Raw genomic sequence first — 20,481 nt, forward strand, 5'->3', positions numbered from 1 at the left:
CAAGCATCCATCAATCAGAAAGTTGACTAGAACAATTAAGATTATATAATTACAGGTCTGTGTTTACAGATATTTTGAATATTTAAGCATCTTTCTGTTGAAAGAGTTCCAGGTATTGCCATGAAGGGATACTTAGCAGCCTCTGTACCCTTACTTAGTCATTTGTATGGTGGGTGGTTACTAATGGCAATGCTTGCAAAATCTTCTTTCTGCTTTTAGCTTGTGTTTGCATGTTTGATGGTACAAGTGCATACACTCCCTACTGGTTTCTATTGTTAGTTGTGAACTTTTTATTTTTGGAATTTTGTAATCTGAGAAAAGACACTTTTTTGGCTTTTCTTTTTATTAGTCCTGCCTTGCTGCATACGCTTTAATTCATGGAAGAGCTGGAAAGAATGTTCACCTGTTCTGTTCGTCCCCTTCTGCAACTTCTGGTGTGACCTTGCAGATTCATCTCGCATCTCAGTTTCTCTGACTTGCAAAGTGCTGTGAGACACTGCTGCTGGAACATGGGCTTGGTGATACCTGTGGCAGGCAGGATGTACCTTAGCACGGAAATTGAGTACTGCCTTTGAACAGTACTCAATAAATAATAAAAGGGGAAATAAAAGGATTTACAGCCCTTATAATAAAGGCATTACCGTGAGAGAATAGTACTAGCAAAAATTAACGGTTGTAGTATTTCCTTGTCCAGTATCCCCCTCCTGCAATGATGTGGTGCTCAACTGTCGCAGTTTCCAAAAGATCATTTTCATTGTTCTTCCTATACTACTGTGGTTTATTAAGATGCAGCAGTATCTTTAGGTAGGACTTAATGAGACTTTCTGGAGGGCAGTGTCCCACTTTCATGGCTGGGATTGGAACTATGCATCATTTAGAAAAAACCAAAATGAACTCAAGCAGTGTACAGGTCTGTTAGGTCGCTCAAGGAATAGTTGCTGGCACAGGTCTCTTCTGGAAAGCCTGCTTTGTGTTGGGAAGTGAGATAGTTTGCTGATTACTGTTTTGAAGTGGAATTATTTGCTGGTGTGTGGTTCTCATGCTCTCAGCTTCCCAGGACCTTACAACCAGTAGGAGGGTTCAGCCAAGTGTCCACCTAAGCTCCTTCCATGCACAGACATGATGTTTGTGAGAGGATGTGAGAATGGATCAAAGCAGCCCCCATCAAACCCTTGGAAAGCAATGTGTGCTTCCCAGTCCTCTGTGCCAGATTCTCCTGGGCAACTGAAAGAGTGTCTGTTTGTATGTAGGGGCTAAGAGGGGAAATGTGTATTTTTTTACCTTGATTGTGGGAGAAGGGTGCTCATGCTAGACTAGAGAAATCATTGGCTTGTAGTCTGAGGTGTGAGCTGGACTGAATTATTTTAGGCCTCGTTTATCTTATTACACCTGGTGAGGTTTGACAGCAGCTGAGACTTTGCATTGCTGAATGCAAAGGTTGTGACTGTAAAACTTCATTACACTGTCTGGCTTTACATGTGGATCGTCTGAACTTCTGAGATTAGATTGTGAATCTCTGTCATGATACAAGTTAGGTATAGTAATGGAGGAAAAGGACTATACTGCTTTTTTGTTTTTGACGTATATCCAAATAATTTCCTTGCATCGTGTCGGTAATTTCCTTTGGGTGGTTTATTTATTACCAGATAACATGATGTTATTAAATAAGTGCGCACAGCAAGCCTTCCTTATCTGTTTGTGCGTTGTTGCCCTCTGTTGCAGACATTCTGTATACACATGTATACAAATGACGTGCCTCTATCTGGTTATAAATATTTTCCATTTGGAGTTATCAGCTTCTAGAGAGATGAGAGGTGATCACTTGAGCATGAGAGATAAGGGACCAGAGGAAAGGAAAAGAAAAATTACTAAGCACTGAACTGCATACGAAATAATCTAATCCAGTGTGCAAGCCTATTAGATAAAGTAGAGCAAACAATTTTTCTTGCATACCTAGCTGTTGCCATGAATTCAAGTTATTACATGAATTCGGCTTGTACACTTACAGAGTGACTGAGAGAAGAGGGGAATTTTTTTTTCAGCAAACGTGCTATCATAGGCTTTCTTGATTTGCCAAAAAGAAATTTAGCTGTGCCAATGCATTCTGTTTTTCTAAAGGCTATAATTTTTTGGGGGGAAGAGTGGAATAGCAGCTCTTCCTGTTCCTAGGACTTTGAGCCAGAAATAATCAGATAAAGAAGATGGAAAAATCTTGGTTTAAAATTAATTGGTTTGTGTGAATTCTGTCATTTTTGCCAATTTACTTGCACCTGGTGAGATGCTTCTGGTATAGCAGCAGCTCTCGTGGTGTATGGACTTCTTGTGCTTTGCCCCTTGGCTGGTTTGCCTTCGTGCAAGGCAGTGGATCCCATTCTGACCTACTGCCCAGGGTGTTCAGGAAGGCCCTGGAGCAAACTATCCAGAGGTCTTTTGGCTCTGAGACAGGCAGTAGCTCTGCTGTGTTCCTGCAGCTGCTATAATGATTTGCTTTTAAAAGTGTCTTTTATGATCCAAGAAAATATCCAGCATGGTTCTTTACCTGGGGACCAGAATGTACCTTCTAGGCAGCTCAATAAACTCACAAAGCTACAGCGTAAAAATAATGAATAGGCAGGATTTTGCACCTTTCATTTAATGGGTCTATCCACAATTTCTGGCACAGAGAGGCCAATTGCTCCATTAAACCCCATTCTGTACTGAAGAACAATTTCTTTCCCTTCACAGTAAAAGAAGCCATATTTGTGCCAAGTGCTAAGGTTAAAGAGGGACATGGTAATTCCTGGGCCTTTGACATGGAAATAAATTTTTCCCTAAAGGTAAAAGCTTGAAGAGAATGCAATAACATCCAGCATACATTCTGCTGCACCGAAGTCAGCAGGGACTTCTAGGCTTTAGAAAATGCATAAAGTTATGAGAGAGCTTTTATTTATTTCTTTTTTATTTTAGCACTGTTGGCAAACTTACAGCTAAGAAGAAGAGTTTTAAAAAGTCAGTAAAATGCATCTGTCTCAGCAAAGCATGAGTGTCAGACTTTACAAGTGTAATTGTTCTGAGATGTGAGGACTCATTTAAGCACTCAGAGTGGAAGTACATTAGACCATGAAAGTTACTGAAAGTGAGGCTTAATTGCCTGTTCTTTAAGCTACTTCTCTGTGAATGCGAGGCAGTGATTTATTATTTATGGTAACACTGTTTGTATCAATGACTTCCAAATTTGAAGTCTGGAGGCGAATCCACAGCTGCTGTTGGCCACTGGAATAAGGGGCTAAAGCCCTTTATTGCACATCTGGCCTGGGTAGAGGCATACAAGACATGGGCCGTTTGCATGCAGCTAGATGAAGGGCATGATCTGTAGATGGTTCTCCTTCTGAGAAACTCCCTGAGGCATATGTAAGGAATCTTTTCCACGTGGTATGGCCTGCTGCAATCCTCTAGGGTTTGAAGAAGAGACAGGACTGGGGTCCAGATCACCCCTCTGAGCTAGGACTGGCCACTCACAGAAGGCAAGCAAGCTCCAGTAGTGCAAGGAGAGTAGTTGCACTGGTAGGGCCTCTGTCAAGCCACCGTTCTCTCAGGCCCTCTCCTGAAAGGAAGATGGCTGGTGAAGGCATTTTCATGAACTAAATGATCCCTTCGCATACAATCTCTTTAGCTGTGGGATGGCTGACGTGTTCTGACTCCTTATGCTCCCTTGCCTTCATGCTGCCGTGCTTCTTCCCCTTCCTAAAAAAGCAAAATTGAGGGAATTCTTTAGCGTTGCTTTGATGTGCTGAATAGGGAAACTTGACAAACAAAATCTTTGGAGGTTTGTTAGAAACAAACAAACAACCTCTTAGAAGTATTAGAACTTAATTATGTTAATATTAAACATAATTACGGCACATGATTTATGTTTTCTGCACTTATGAGGAGAGTTGTGCTGTGCTCTCCAAACATCTGTACGGTATAAAGACAGGTGGTAGAGTGCAGTGCAGCATTTCCAAGCACTAGATTGGCACCATTTTCCCATTCCATGTATGGGTGCTTTTTCTCTCCAATTGCAGATACTCATTCAGCTTAGTCAAATTGAGTCCTTATTTGAGAGATTTTGTGCTGAAAGGCAAACACATCCATCTTTATAAGCCTGTTTGTTTCTATAATTAGAAACCGAATCAACAGTGTATTGAAGATGACACATTTGCTCATTCCCTTTCTTCTCTCTATGGTGGCATGAGGCAGTGAAGCACAATAATTATTGAAAAGACTGTTTATTATTCAGGCAATATATCTTAAATGGAGAAAAACAAAGCATGGGTTAAAATATATTGCTGGAGACCATCAGTGCCATCACAAAGTGTGTGATGAGTTCTAGCGGGAGAGTCCCATCATTCAGGCCAGTTGGGCGGGATGTTCTAAAACTGTCAAAGACAATTGAATGCAGATTTCTCCTGTAAGACTCAGGAAAATGTGGATTGCATGACAAAACCTGACTTAAGTATCCTGCTAGGCCATCTTCTAATGTTTTTCCCAAAGTAGTTTTACTGGGAAGCAATTTGGACTGCCGACATGGCGGAAGCCAGACTCTCTCCCGTGCTCTCACCCAGGGACTCCTGGGTGCTGCTCCTTCCTCTGCTGGGCTCTGGGGCCACCCATTGTCTGCTGCAGCCTCCCCTCAGCTCAGCCCCACACGGTGCTAGGTACTGGCCAAATGCAGCGAAAAAGAAAACTCTTAACTTTCGAGTCTAAGTAGACTGAAAAGAAGAAATAAGTACGGTGATCCTAATTTGCAGGTGGGGAATTGATTAAGAAAAAGAAAACTCTTAACTTTCAAGTCTAAATAGACTGAAAAGAAGAAATAAGTACAGTGATCCTAATTTGCAGGTGGGGAATTGATTAAGGAGAAGTGGTTGGCTCAAGCTTTTGTGGAAAGGGGAGGCAGCATTGAGCTTTTCATGCAGATTTGATGATACCCAGTTTAGCATTGTAACCATAGGAGAATTGTTCTGCCTCACAGCAAAGACATTTCTGGATTTGCGGAGAGATTTGGAAGAAAGGGAACTTAGTACCACCAAGGATATTGTGAGTCGTCCCATAACGTAGACAGAGTATAGTAATGCTAATAAGGAATAGCAGTGAGCAGTGTTTACGTTAGTTAACAGCATATTTCAGCTCTACATACTTGATTTTCTCATGCAGTGGTCTTTAAACCAGAGATGATGTAGCTGTTGATTTGAAAGTTACCATATTTCACTTAGGACTGATTTTCCTCCAGTACTTCTACTGGTCTTTGTTCTACTGAGATAAAAGTGGAAAAATGTTATATAATTCATTTTATTCTTTTCTTTTTCTTGAAATACGGGTAAAGAAAGTTCATGGACAATACTTCAGCATGTTTTTCTGGAAATAAAAGAAAGTTATCTTGTTTGTTGCTACAGTAACATAATATGCACTTAATGTAGCTATGATACTTTATGATTGAGTGCTTTATCTTGAGGCATGTTAATGTTAAACAGTGGCAGGATTCTGATGTCAGTCATGTAGACTCGATACCTGGAATATTTTTTTTACCATAAAATTTATGGCCTATCTGCTTGTTGTTTGCCTACTTTTGGACTTGAATATTTGAGAATTCTCAGTAATTAAATCAAAAAAGGAGTATTTCCATGTGTGAAGGTCCCTGTTTTGCTGAAAAGAGCATGTTTTTACATCTTGTCAAGCTGATACTTCTTGTTAACATCTAATTCTTTCCACAGAAGAACTCAAGGAGAAACTAGCGAAGTATGTCGATGAAGTGAATGCCCATAAGCCTGGTTTCATCAAGGTTGTTCGACACAGCAAACAAGAGGGGCTGATTCGATCTCGAGTTAGTGGATGGAGAGTAGCCACAGCACCAGTAGTTGCTCTCTTTGATGCCCACGTGGAATTCAATGTAGGATGGTATGTGTCGTCTTATATTTCTCTGACCAAGGGAGCTTTTCCAGTCACTGTTTATAAATTACTGAGTGGTGTTTAACTTGCATATAGAGGGTGAGTTAGCATTCTGATATTTTTAATGAATCACAGAATGTCAGGGGCTGGAAGGGACCTCAAAGGATCATCCAGTCCAGCCCCTCTGGTAGAGCAGGATCACCCAGAGTAGGTCACACAGGAACACGTCCAGGTGGGTTTTGAAAGTCTCCAGAAAAGGAGACTCCACAACCTCTCTGGGCAGCCTGTGCCAGTGCTCTGTCACCCTCACAGTTGAAAATGAAGATTTCAGACACAATTGTGAACACAAGCATTAAAAATGTATTTGTGCTCTGTAACCTGATCTGGATCCATTTTTATAGTGTGAGTTATCTGCTGGTCTAATTACGGTGTATTTAAACTACACTGAAAAACTGCCTGTTCAGAACCTTCTCTGATAATGTAGCCCTTTGCCCATAGGGGCAAATTTATCTTCTTTTAATTAAAAATATTATGTTTCTTTTATGTTCTACAGAGTAAACAAAGAAATGTCATTTTGGTTGCCCCTCTGTGCAAAAGTAACACAAAACTAAAACCATGTATTTTAACTTGTTTAGTCTGGATTTTAATACCTCTGTTGCTTCTGAAGTAAAAAAGATAGTAAAAAGGCAGGAGCTTCTGTCCCTAGGATAGATCTATTATTAACTGTGATCTTGATGTCCTTGATCATATTGAGAGCCTGAAGTTACCGTTATTTGGTAGCACAGATGTAAATGCTCTATGATATGCAGATACTCATTTCTTCTATTGACCTGTTAATATCAAGGTTAATAATAGGGCATCCTACATAAAATATTGCGATATGTTATTTTGGGGCAGATCCTGCTTTGTCACAACTCCATCTCAAAGCAAAGGGAGCTCTAAATGGTAACAGCTGTAAACTTTGCCCCTTCTGAAATACACAGTGTAAGCTGCTATTTATGGATGGTGTTGGGCTAGATGACCTTAAAAAGTTCCTTCTAACCCAAACTGTTATATGATTCTATGATTTCCATTAGTGCTGTGCTTCTACTGACACAATCTTAACTTATTTTTTCTTTTTTTTAGGGCTGAACCAGTGCTCACTAGGATCAAAGAAAACAGAAAAAGAGTAATTTCTCCATCATTTGATAACATTAAGTATGATAATTTTGAAATAGAGGAGTATCCCCTCTCAGCGCAGGGGTTTGACTGGGAGCTGTGGTGCCGGTATCTGAACCCTCCAAAGTCATGGTGGAAACTGGAGAACACAACAGCTCCAATAAGGTAACAAGAAACTGTGACCTAGATTAGTGTGTCACTGACAGTGCTCATCTTGATTTGACAGATGGTGAGTGGTCTCAGCTATGTAATAGGTTTACTGACTGTAATGTTAAATTAGTTAAATGTCCTTGAGCTGTCCTCCTCAGCTTTGTCCTTGAACGCTACCCAGTCATCGAGACAACTGTTCTTTCAGTAGATCTTTTTTGATAGGTTTTCTTATGAACACAGAGCTAAGTGAAATGGTACACTAGAATGCTCAGCAGCCCTGCTTTCACCAAATGTCTTGTCTGCTAATTTAGTGATAATGGGCCAGAAACAGAATTTTCTTTACAGCTGCATTGTATAAACATTACTGATTTGGCAGTTGTGTTCTTTATAATACCGTCACATTGCCTTACAGCCGTGTTACGTCTTTGCAGTTAATGCTGGTGCACTGGTAGTGTGTGAGCAGTGACTGTATTAGATCATTGCTGTAGTGGAGTCTACTTCTGTACTTTCTTATCATGTCTAGAGTATTGTTAGCCAGGTACTGAACAATACCCTTATCTCAGGGAGGGGGAGTAGGTGCCTCTGAACCCCCTCTGCAGCTCTGCTGAGATTCCAGGCCTTTCTTCTAGCTGCACATTCGTACCGTGGAGGTCACCAGTACCTATATTCTAGCTCTTTGCAGAAAGTGGGAAGACTGTTATGAGCAGCTGCAAAGCAGAGCCTTAAATAGCAGTGGCAGCATGAGGGGGTCATCGCTACCAGCCAGTTTTCGTGCAGCCAGTGTAACGGGTGTCTTTCATCCAGTAGTTCTGTCTTTTCAGGCAGACAGCTTTTTTCAGTTGTCGGCTTAAACACTCTGAACTGCACTGACCCACGTGCTGGTCGTTACAACAGGACCTGGGATTGCAAAGCAAGAGATAAAAATTCACAGGTTTGCTACACAAGTATGTAGAAAGGGATAGAAATTTCCACATCATTAGAAATTGTTATCAACGTTAATGAACTCTGTTAATATTATGAAAATGCTTTGAAATATCCCACTAAGTCCTGGAGAGGTAAAACTTGTATGTTGATGATAGTGACTTTTTAAATTAAGGATATTTAAACTCGGAATAAAGAGCAAATCTGTTTTTCCATTTTGCCCCCAAACTCTGTTTTATGTGAGGATTGTGCAGTGAATATCCTTGATGAATATTGCATGTTTGAGTTTCTTCCCTAGCCCTTTCCCTGGTGCCTTTTATTCGGTGCAATATACTGCACGTGTGTGCTGAATAATTAAACAGAAAAAAAGCCAGATATATTGATTTATGGCTTCTGTCATGCTCCCAATATGCTTCTAGAATTATAGCAAAGGAAAGCAAGTACTGTGAAAAAGATTTTAAAAGTTAACTCCAAAAGCAAGAGTATTTTATCATAAAAGAAGTATAATTTTTGAAGTGACATTAGCTACTGTCTTACTCATTAATAAACACATCAAAAACAGTCTTTCATTTTTATAAAGTAGGTGCTATAGCACTTCAAGTTAAAGGCATAAATGTATAGATTTCTATAGAATTGTACAATTCGTGATTAAGACATCATATCATCTGATTAAAAGCAGATGTCTACACTTAGTGCAGCCTGAACGTTCCCAGTAGTGCAGGATGATTTCCCCTGTACTGCTAATTAATGTCACATTGTTACCAGGGTTCCTGATACCAGCATAATAGTCAGAAAATACATTTTTATTTCTTGCTCTTGTAGATTATAAGGTAGGAGAAACATGAATAAGCTAAATTAGTCTGTATTTTCCACAGCACCTTATAAAGGTGAAATTGTACTCTCTGTGCCTGAACTCTTACCTTAGGATTGGCTCCGCACAGTAAAAATTAGTTAATTCAGGTCACGACATAAATAGAGCTTACTGATTCAGTAAAGGTATGCCACTTGTTTAAATTAGGTGCAGGACGGTGGACTAATGTTATGGTATGCTGGTAAGGGCAGACATTTTTTGATTCTGTATTACAAAACCTTATCTAAGTGTTCCTATTCAAGAAAGAATTCCATTTTTTACATGAGCTTACAGACCTGAATTGTTTTTAGCTGCACATGAATGTAGTTGCTGGCTAAATACACAAAACTGCATCATTTGGTACCCTTGTTAATTATCATAACCAAGAAAGCTGAAGATTTAGAAGAGACAGAGACAAGAGTGGGTGATGCCTCAGAAACAAAGTTTTGCCTCCTGGATCTAGTAATGTTAGCACTGCAATTCTGGCTGTTCTGGTGAATATCTATGTCCAGTAATTTTGAGTCTATTTTCATTCAGTGAGACTTAGTTCACCATAGAATCAAGAACATGAGAAGACAAACCCGAATAAATCTGTTTGAGAAACACCTCCCTAGGAATCTGTCTTGATGCACCATTTGGCCCACCAATTATGACAATAATTTTTTTCTGAATAATAAAACTGTTCATATTCCATCTACTAATTTTAGTTGCTGCTGGTTTATTCTTCCAGAAGTCCTGCGTTGATTGGATGCTTCATAGTAGATAGAGAGTATTTCCAGGAGATTGGCTTACTGGATGAAGGCATGGAAGTATATGGAGGAGAGAATGTGGAGCTTGGAATCAGGGTAAGGAAGAAAATCAACCAACACTGTTGGCTTACACTTAAAATACAGCTTACTTCTTATTTTGGGGGTTAAAAAACAGTCAAAATGTATGGATGATGACATGCAGAGGAGATCCAGAGCTCTGTAGCAGTATAAATTGTTGTGTTTGAGGAGGGAGGGGGAGAAAAGGAGCAAAAGCTGCTATATATTTTAAAAAAAACTTATCTGGGGCAAGGATAGAAATATAGAGTTGTATATTCTTTTAATCAAGTTAACAAAGCTAGAATTCTGCAGAGATGATACCTGAAATTCCCTGTTTACCTGTGATCCCAGACTCAGTAAACAGGATGGTTTCTCACAGGTGTAATGGGAAAAGTCTTCCTACATTACTTGGTTTATTTAAATTAGGAAAATCACCATGGAGCAAAGTGAAATATATAAGCATTTGTGCTGCCTTCCCTCTGAAGGGGAATTAAGATATCCGTAAAGTGTGTAAGTGCGCATATTTCTTCTTCCATCATACGCTCTTCACAGTGTTGTGTGTGATTTGTGTGCTTTTTTCTATCACTCTTGACAGCTAAATACCATATGAAGATACAGTGCTGTCCTGTTTGAGAATGTTTCAGGGTTTTAATACAGGAGAAATTCATAGATAGATAGATAGATAGATAAATAGATAGATAGAAAGTAGTGAAAAATTGTATGATGCATGTTACTAAATACTCTGCTCTGAAGTGGAAGCTTGGATGTAGTGCTTTTTAGTTGCCAGAATAAAAGCATACTGTTAAACAACAGCAAAAACAAAAAAAAGGAATTTCTCTGCTAAGACGGTGAGATACAACAAAAAGCCACTCATTTTTACTTCGAGGTTCCTGAAATTCTTTTTCTGCTACCTATGAGAGATAAAGTGTTACTGTAGCAAGACTTTAGTACAGGTCCCCTCACAGTTGCATTAGACCACACCTTTATGGAAAGGGAGAGAGAAGTGCCAGACTGCTTCCTTTAGTAACACCATTCTCACTGTGAGGGCCAGAGAGCTGCCTTCTGTTCCCAAAACCTCATTTTGCAGCTCAGTGTTGTGATGAGTTGAAAATTAGTGTCACTTTGATTCTTCTTTTTTCAGCTGACAAAACTATTGTCTCCTTGTGAGTGCACGGGGTTTTATCTAGTTTTGCATCATGAGACGTGTGCTGTCCAGTCTGCTATACTTAGCCTTGCAGAAGTTGATTGGGAAGAGTACTTTGATCAACAAGACCAGAGAGACACAAATCTCTGCATAATTGAAACTTTGGAGTAGACTGGATCACGGGAATAAGACCCAATGCTACTCTGATTTTCTTATGGCTTTTTGTCTGTCTCCAGAGAAGCAGCGCCTGACCTACATAAAATACTTTCATCTGTAACAGATCGTAGTGTGCAAGGTAGCATAATGTATGCTGCCTCGTCTCGCTTTATCCTGACTTGGAGCTGTATTCCTGGCTATATCAAAACAAATTACCAAGCTGTAATGAACAGATTTTTCAGCAGTTTATTACCAACTCTTCTCACAGTTCTCAGCATATCCCAGATAATACCAGGATGAATATAAATGTACAGTGCAATATTAGAGCTTCTGGGAAGCACGGTATTACTTCTAAAGATGTTAAGCTGGACAAGTAAGCTTCTTCTCTCAGCCACCTGTGTCTGGCACGCACCTGGGGCAGTACACCGTGTCTTGTGGTGCCTGCATCAAGTGGCCCCTGATGTGATGGTGGGCAGCCATGGCGTTCAGGAGCCGTTCCCAGGGGCTGCCTTTCATTTCCATTAGACAGGGCTACATGGAAAACCGTAGTCAAAAGGTGATTTCAGGCCAGATGGTTTGTCTCTGCTGAGCTACATTTTTGTCTTTGCAGCACCAGTCATCCCTAGATTGCTTGTGTTGCTTTCAACTGTGAGGTCTATGCACACAGCCAAAGCCTTATTCTCCATTTGCTTTGTTAGCAACTGCATCTTCAGTGATGTGACATAAGACTTAATGTCCCAGGTGAGATGCCTCTGGCAAGCAAAGTCTATCTATTTAGGATTTTTTTCATTATAAAGGAGAAATCATTACTGCGTCTTCTAAAATCTTGAGATGCTTTGCCCTCAGCAGAATTGATAGTGTTTTCACTGTGCAGGGAAAGGAATTAGACCCTGATGAAATGGAAACCTCCCCCAGTATCCTGTCCTTCGAGGTACTTTTGTCACCTCATCATCTGCACAAATACCTAGTCATTTGTGTTGCATGAGTGCAGGAAAATCGCCAGTTATTGGAAACTATATCTGAAGCATCCATAAATGGTAAACCATAACAAGCCACAGAAAACAGATTTTTGATTGAAGGATTATTTTCTTGACTCTGGTGAATCAGTTGTTCTGTTCAGCTCTATTCATCGCTAATTTGGTGTATTATTTTAACTTCTAAGATTTTTACCCCTGTCTCTGGCTTTGTAACAACATTTGTAAAATATTGAGCGTATTTCATTAAATAAATATTAATAGAGTTGTGTTGCCTTGAGCTAGAAGCTGACAGATGCATTCAAAATATGAATGCATTTTGAATCTTAGAAACAACACTATTTTTTGCTCGAGCTAATGTTTACTTGCTCCATAAGAAAATAAAGGCAGGCTGGTTGATGCAAGACTCGACAGCATCCTTTTTTTGAATAGCTTTTGGTCACTTTACCTGGGATTTTTGAAAGATTCAGTTACTGCGCCCCAGAATCATATTCTTAAATTGATGTTAGGATGAGTAATACTTTTTTTTTGTTTATGTTCAATCATTCCCAATTGAATGGACTTAACTGTGCTTTTAAGGGGCCAGACTGCAGTTGGAGGGCAAGTGAATCACTTTTCTTACCCAAGAGACCAAATAGGAACTGTGCTGGTAACTGCCTTATAGCAGAAACAAAATTTAGTGCAAGCCTGATGTTTCTCATTGTTATTTGGGCTCTGCTTCTCGGTTGTGCTTGCACAAGCAGTACTTGTAGCTATGGGAGCCACTGCAAATCCATTGCAATCAGTTAGATGCCATCAATTAGATCCTGCATTAAATGGTTCAAGTCTAGTTTCAGTAGGCTTCCTAAAGGCCTGTTCCGATTCCTACTGAAGCCAGCAGCAGATTCTCTGTCAATAGCAAGCCTCTAACAACCGTTTTGTCTTTTACAGCACCTGGCACGTTTGGTAAAGCTTCCAAATACCTGTTACAGTGAAGTTGTTTGTAACCACTTTTAGGGATGCCTGAACAAATATTCAGTGGTTCGCCCTCAGGTCACAGACTAAGTCATCATCAGAGGCAAGGGAATGCAAGCCCAGGCTTTGACTTAGAGTAATTATGTGTCACAAAGACTTTGTGCTTGCAGATGAATTTGAGTTCATAAGGATGTAATGGCACTGTTAAATGGATAAGAGGAGATTTTGTTAGAGGGTAATAGCTCTTCAAGGGAAAAGGAATGGATCTTGTTCCCTCTAAATGATGTATCAAGACTTAATATCAGCTGACCCAGGAGGAAAATTGCTTTTGTAATTCAGACCGAGTGTCACACAGTTATACAGTATATTGCTCTAGTGAAGTTAGTTATATCTGCAATAAAATAACATTATAATAAATATATCTGCTTCCTTTCTTGTTAGTCTGTCAGTTTGTCTGTAGAAATTATGTGAAGCTGATGCATTTTCAGTTGGTGGACAACTAAAGGAATGCAGTTCATGAACAGAGATGCCAAAATTACTTACTTGATCAAAAAATAGTCCCAGTGTTTTTTGGGATGTTGTCCGTGTAATAGAGTCCTTTTGTTGCAGAGCAAGGAGATGTAAGGTCTGTCATGCCTCCTCCTGATGTACATTTTCTCAAATTCCAGAGGTGACTTCATTTTTCTTCATTGGTGGTTTGTGGTAGGTTTGGGGGGGGTTGTTTGCTGTTTTTCTTGAAGGTGCTTTTGTTTCTACCTATCTGTCTTTTTTTTTTTCTTTTTCTTTTGTATCACATAAACAGCTACACTGTTTTTCCATTTGTTTCCTTCTTCTCCTTGCCATCCTCTGGTTCACACTCCGGCAGCACACTAGTGCTTTGGCCCTGCCAGCACAGCTGTCTGAATGGCTGCCCCATACCCACTGTCACTGAACACCTCCAGTTCAGAAGTAAACCTTTACTTTGTAACTTTTTTCTGAACTGCCGCATTGATTTTAATGTTAATCAGTTTGTGTGGGTACTGTGCTGCCTCACTAACTGTTGTGTTAGGAAAACTGAGAGGCTGACGTGCCAAGAGGTAGAAATGACTGTGAGGGAACGAAGAAGATGAGAGGATTTTTCACTGAGCTGCTGTATTGTGGAACTGTTTGCACAGAGAGTGAGCAGATGTGTCTTGTGTGCATAGAGTCCCTTTTTGTCCTTGCTGCTGGGACCCCTTTCACCACCGAGCAATGTACATCTTCCCTGAATTCCCTTCAGGAAATTGAATCTAGAAGTCCCCCATTCTTGCACTTAGAGCTGCTGTCACTTGCTGTCATCTTATAGTCATGTTTTTAACTTGATTTTAGTAAGTAGGCCATAGCCCTTCCCACTAGGGAATAGTTTTCTGTAAAGAAAAAATTCTTAGTGTATGATCTCAGGTGCTGTTCAACAGTATTAGGTTGATGATGTGGGAAAGGGAAGAGCTGAGGAATACAAGACTATTTTTAGTTGCTACTTTTAGATGGCATTTAAATACTCGTTTTTAAGACAGTGATTTCTCTTCAACTTTACATTAAAGCTTTAAGTAGAGAGGTCTATTTTATTTTTATCTATTTGGTGAATTAAGAAGAGATCATTTCTAGTCTGAACTTGGCAAGAAAAAGTTGTAAAGATTGACCAAATGTTACTACTTACAAGATGTAGCCAATGCTTCTCATAGCCCACACTTTCACCAGATAAAAATGATTCCTTGGCAGTGCAGGGATGGCATAAGTACTTGCCTAGCACTCTGTGTAACCACAGGCTAAAATTCTCTATTTACATGGTCATAATTCCAACAGGAAAAATCTCTGTTGAGATTAAACTAAGGAATTGCTATGCCTCCAATCAGATACCAGTTAGGACATCACAGAAACTGGCTCTTTGTGGCTGCTTCTGGTTTTGTTTCAAACCTACAGTGGAATATTCAGGGGTTTTTTCCGCCTGTTTTGCCAATTAATGCTGCATCTGCAGCTACAGCACATGTAATTATACACACAGAGAGCCCCATCCCAGGATGCACCAAACACAGCACGACCAGCTGGGCAAGAGGGGATTGTCCCGCCGTGTTCAGCACTGGGGCAGCCTCACCTGGAGCACCGCGTGCAGTTCTGAGCCCCATCATTTAAGAACGATGGGAAGGTCCTAGAATGTGTCCGGAGGAGGACAACAAAGCTGGTGGCAGGGCTGGAAGGCATGTCCTGTGAGCAGCGGGTTAGGACTTTGGGTTTGCCTAGTTTGGAAGAGAGGAGGCTGAGGAGGGACCTCGTGGCTCTCTGCAGGTTCCTGAGGAAGTGGTCTATGCCTGAAGCCTGACAGTGCTTGAGAGGCATTTCGACAGTGCCCCTAGCAACATTCAGGGTCACCCTGAATTGATCAGGCAGTTGGACTAGATGATCATTATAGGTCCCTTCCAGCTGAAGATGTTCTGTTCTATTCACACAATTGAGAAAAAAGGTTTATTCATACTTGTCTGTAAAGCATCAAGCTCATTATTGGTTATCAGTAAACAATTAATGGTGTAATGACAAAGGTTAACAAGATTCTCAAATATTTCTTGCATTAAATTGTTCCCCAAAATACATTTTAAAGATATTGTTGACTATTTATTTGTATCCACAGTAGTAATTAATTTGCACTATTTATTTCATCTTCAGGGCATCTTTAATGAGTTTTTCTAATTTTGTCATTTGCAGACTTCACAGAAGCTAGAAATTGCTTTAGCTTTTTGAGAAATCACTTAATTATTAAAAAGTTTTGTTTGCAGTCTAAATGAAATGATGTTTTCAAACAAGGTCACATCAGTTCTCAGAGAAACTCCGTGATCTGTGTAAATTTAATGAATGCAGTACATGCTAATAAACTGCTCAGTGTCATGTAGGGTGTATTTTTTATTAGATTAAGCTTCTGCGACACGAAAAGAACACTCAGTGATTAAAGAGATAAAAAGAAACACTTTTAATGTAGAAACGTTATATCATTTTATGATGAAGTATAAATTAAATATTCCAGAGAGGGATGAGATTCAGTGCTGTAATTGTTTTGATTAAATATGCAAATTCAAATATGTTTCAATGCATTTGAAAAATATTTACTAAAGTATCTGGATTTAAAAATAAACTAAATGGAAATGGAGACCCTTTGTGTAGTGAAACAGATTTCCGAGATGTGAATGGAGTTTGCTGTAAAAAAATGATAACCAGATTGATTTAGACATTCCAAGGATGTGTGAGTCACCCATCTCTGCTGCAGGCTGCAGGCTGTGCAGATGGCACTGCTGCCCTCGGTCTGGTGGGAAGAGGGAGGGATGGCAGCACAGCGGTGTTGGGGCTTTTGGTGTGTTCGGCTTCTGCAGCTGCCCCACTCGCTCCATGCACTGGACTGCCCGGTTCTTTGGTTGCCCACTCCTTTAACAGAGTGGAAGTTGCAGCTGATCTCTTGTGCCCCCTCCTGTGTTCTCTCTGCAGTTTTATGTGTCCTTTGCTTTCCTTGCGCTTCCAATGCAAAGAACCTGTTTTCTCTTGGCTCTGTGGAGCTACTTCAGCCTTGGTGGACATACACTCACACAGGTGTAGAGCCACAATTATAACTTACATGTAAATGTACATTCAGTAAATCAACAGTTAAGAGCTTAGAGCTTGGAAAAACTCTCCTCTGAAGATTTAGAGGGAGATTCCTCAAGCCCTCCCTCCTTTTTTTTCCCCCCCAAACACATTCTCCGTATTCATTTAATTTTCCTATCATCTCCCAATTGCTTTGCTTACTTTAGGTCGTGCGCTTTGCTGATTTTAGTCTTTCACCTTTAATAAGCATTAGACGTCACCTTGGCACTGCTAGTGTCCCTTTACACCTTGAGTTTTTGTATGGAATTTTACTACCTTTTGCTAGGGATGAATGAACCCTTTCAAGAAGAGGAAGTCCTCTAAGCCCTTCTTGGGACTTTACTAAATATATGAACCTTCTCAGGAAGTTCAAGAATAAAAAGTCCTTTCTCAGGTCCTCTTGGAATGGAGCATTGATAACATACTGAAGTGGATTCTGAGGGCTCTTTGGAAAAGCTCTTTTTTGGTGTGTTCGTTTTTAAAAAGACTGTTCTTGCAAAGTGAACCCGCAGGACCAGAACCTCAAGAAATTCCTCCAAAGAAAAGCAAACTTTCTGCATTGCTCAGGCTCTAGCAATGATGCTAAGTACTCCCAAAGATACAGTCATTTGGACTTGAAAACTTTCTGATGTTTTTGCCTTAAGGCAAAAACTGAGACACATTGGTACAGTTTTCCAATTGATGCTTTCACAGAATGGAAAGTGAATTACTATTTATTGTATCACAGTGGCAGAAGCATATGTTATTTTTGACAAGTGTATTTGCATGTTTATGGTTTTAGCAGGAAATTGAGACTATTCCTAGCAATTTTCACATCTTCCTAGGCAGCAGGAAAAAGTGCTGTATTTCCTTTTAACCATAGTTTAGTCAAGTTTCTTCCTTGCAATTTGAACAAGCGGGTTTGTTGTTAAGTATTACTGACTGCAGTGACAGTATGCTCAGAGATACAACATTTTCCTTCAAAAAAAAGTCTTTGAAGCTCTTTTATCTGTAGACTTCCTGCTAAAGTCATGGGTGATAATTTGGAAAAGCTTCACTGATTTAAAACCTTTGTATTTATTTATAGCCATCACATAAAATAGCAGTGCTGGAGAACTAGAAAAGCGCTATTCAGTATGGATGAAGCCTGAATAAAGATTACTAATGACAGCAGGAAAATAGCTGTGAAATTCCCAGGGGAAACGTGAGGTTGTGAGGAATTGACCCCTCAATCGCTATTCCTGTTTCTTAACTATAAAGACAATCTCTTGTCTACAGAAATTTTATTAGATGACAAACAGACCACTTAAAAAGGCTTTGCAAATTCACTCTGAGTCTTTAAGAAAATATATTTCTTAGTATTAGAATACCAATTTAAAAAAAGACCTAGAAATCGACTTTGAATAAAAGGTGTTCATTCAGAGTCACTAACTGAGTCTCTTCTCTGCACTTTTGATGTGTGGTTTATACTTCTACATGCCTTGAAAAACCATCCAACCATCCACAGTGGCTCCAACACAATGGCTAGAGTACTGTGGGTTTGTTTACACGAGGAAAGGAGATGGGGGAGCTGGGAGTGGTCAGATACATGTGGACAGGTGATCTACGATTGAACGAAAGTGGATGGGTGTTCTTGACCTAGCTACAAGAAATTCTCTTATTTCAAATATAATCAGGGAAGAATGAAAAAACCTAACTCTGTAGCATTCAGTCGTGTTACTTTTCTTAGTATTCACATATCCTGTTCAGTATAGTGTTAATATTTATTGTATGACCAGCAAAGCCCTTCATTCCTTGGCTGGAGATTTTGCACGTTTTGGGGAGCTGGGAATCCAGAATGCCTTGCCATTCCAGGAGAGTTCTATGCCATCTGAAAATCCCACTTTAATACCAATCTACATTTGCTGCCTCTCCCTAAACATAATCAAATGTTTGGAAAAAAGAGCTTTCTCACTGGACATAATCCCACTGGCAAAGAACAGTTGTGGGAGAGAAAGGTACTATGGCTTGTCCTAGATGTGACCGCCTGAGCAAGCCAGGGCTGTGCGTTCTGCCCTTGTAAGGAGGTGCGTTTGCTCTGCAAGGGTTCATAGCCCACATCTAGGGTAGTGCTACTTTTTTAGGGGTGTAACTGCAAGCTCTGCACACACTCTAATGTAGGATTCCCATAACTTAAGATTACGTGGATTTCTCATGGTTTTCCTCTCAAAAAAGTTATTAAAGGACTTTTCTGCATCTTGATGTGTGGAAGCTATTAGCATATATCTCTAGTCCAGTTTTGGTGCTCGCTAATAACAATTTCATGGATTACAGGAAATTTTTGCTTAGAAATAATAGGATTTGACTTTGAAACTGTTCATTGCAACCTGTTCTATCACCATCTGTATTGACAGCTCCCTCTTAGCATTAAGTTTTTATGTGAATCCATGATTTTTGCAGACGAATTACTTAATGTTGGAAACAGAACAGAGACTGACAGTGTCTGAGAGAAAGGAGTGGGCACCAGATTTAATTAACTGATACTTATTCTCAGGTAGTGGATGATTGTTATTTACAAATTACATTAAAGAATTTGTCATCTCAGGATGTTTTTTGAAAACACATATGACTTCATTATAAAGTCAAATTAGATTTTACTGATTACGGAATCGGTACTAAAATTGTAGATGAGTCTGCTCTTCAGATTTTCAGGTCCTTGAAATTTACGTGGAAGTTCAGCCTATTATAGACTGTGAATTTTTGGCTCAGCTTGTCAAGATGGTATCTAGACCTAACTCTGAAAATCCCACAAAAGATTTGCTGTTTATATGCTGGACTAGAATCAAGGCCATCCCTAGTTAAAATGAGCAAAGGCTGGGCAGAATATACTGCATGTGTGGTATGTGAATCGTCTTGTTCTAGGCTAAGCTGTGACCATCTCCACATCTTCCTTGTGTTTTACGATACTAATTTAAACAGTGTACAGTGAGGAACTGAACAATTTATAGCTGGATGTCAGGCCATAGTGAAAAATGGCTTGAACTGAAAGCGGGCATTGTGTGAGCAAAGCCTGATGATACTTCACATTTAGTCTTTATTAGGAAATGTAGCTGAATCATTTAGAAGTAAATGTTTGACAAAGTACTATTTTTGTTGGATCGTTAAACTGAATTGCTCACTTTATACGATACTTAGAAACACAGAACACAAATGTTGTTTCCATATTATTCAATTCTTGTGCCGGATCAATTGCTCATTTATTTCTAAATATTTATGATCATCTCAGGTTTTCCCTGATGCTGGTAATCGTTATGGTTTTTTTAAATTATTTTTATGGTTTTCCATGTTCTGACCACAGAGACATGCTGAAGTCTTTTCAGCTCTGTTTTTAACTCTGCAGCAGGCTCATGGGATAGATCACCTTCTAGAGAGCTCTGCAAACCAAGGCTCTATCTCTTTTCCCAGCATATGCTGAGTGCAGTTAGGCACAAGTTCAGAAACGGCTTTGTAAACATCCTGAATCCATGCCACGTTTTCTGGCCTCAGGATCTGCCAAATGCCTAAATGTGTACTCAAGCCAGATGTCTAAATATATAAAATGAATGACAAAGTGCCTCCTTAGTAGAGTGTGTGTGTGTATAGGATGGACAGACCTGCGAGAGCAGCTCCAGAACATGATGTTCTGCCAACCCACTTCACTGGCCACTGGGAGTGAGACCAGAATGTCCTGTCTCCTGGATGAGCTGTGTGAGGAAGGAACACCCTCGCTCTTTATTTTTCGCTCTCTTGATATGGAAAACCAAGCTTCAGGAATCTCTGCTAGCATAAGGCAAATTCTGTCACTTCCCAGTGAGTACACCTGTCTCTGGGACACTGAGGTGC

General features: G+C 39.9%; 1 protein-coding gene across 1 annotated transcript in view; it reads left to right on the plus strand.

Annotated features, from left to right (window-relative positions):
• The window catches only part of GALNT18 (polypeptide N-acetylgalactosaminyltransferase 18), a 115,875-nt gene that overhangs the window by 54,482 nt on the left and 40,912 nt on the right, over positions 1-20,481 (plus strand). The window contains exons 4-6 of the mRNA XM_009864924.1: positions 5,733-5,916; positions 7,033-7,230; positions 9,717-9,831. Coding sequence (XP_009863226.1) covers positions 5,733-5,916; positions 7,033-7,230; positions 9,717-9,831 — 497 coding nt within the window. The remainder of the gene's footprint in view (positions 1-5,732; positions 5,917-7,032; positions 7,231-9,716; positions 9,832-20,481) is intronic.

The sequence above is a fragment of the Apaloderma vittatum genome, unplaced genomic scaffold, assembly GCF_000703405.1.
Source record: "Apaloderma vittatum isolate BGI_N311 unplaced genomic scaffold, ASM70340v1 scaffold6962, whole genome shotgun sequence".
In the NCBI taxonomy this organism is placed as follows: Eukaryota; Metazoa; Chordata; class Aves; order Trogoniformes; family Trogonidae; genus Apaloderma; species Apaloderma vittatum.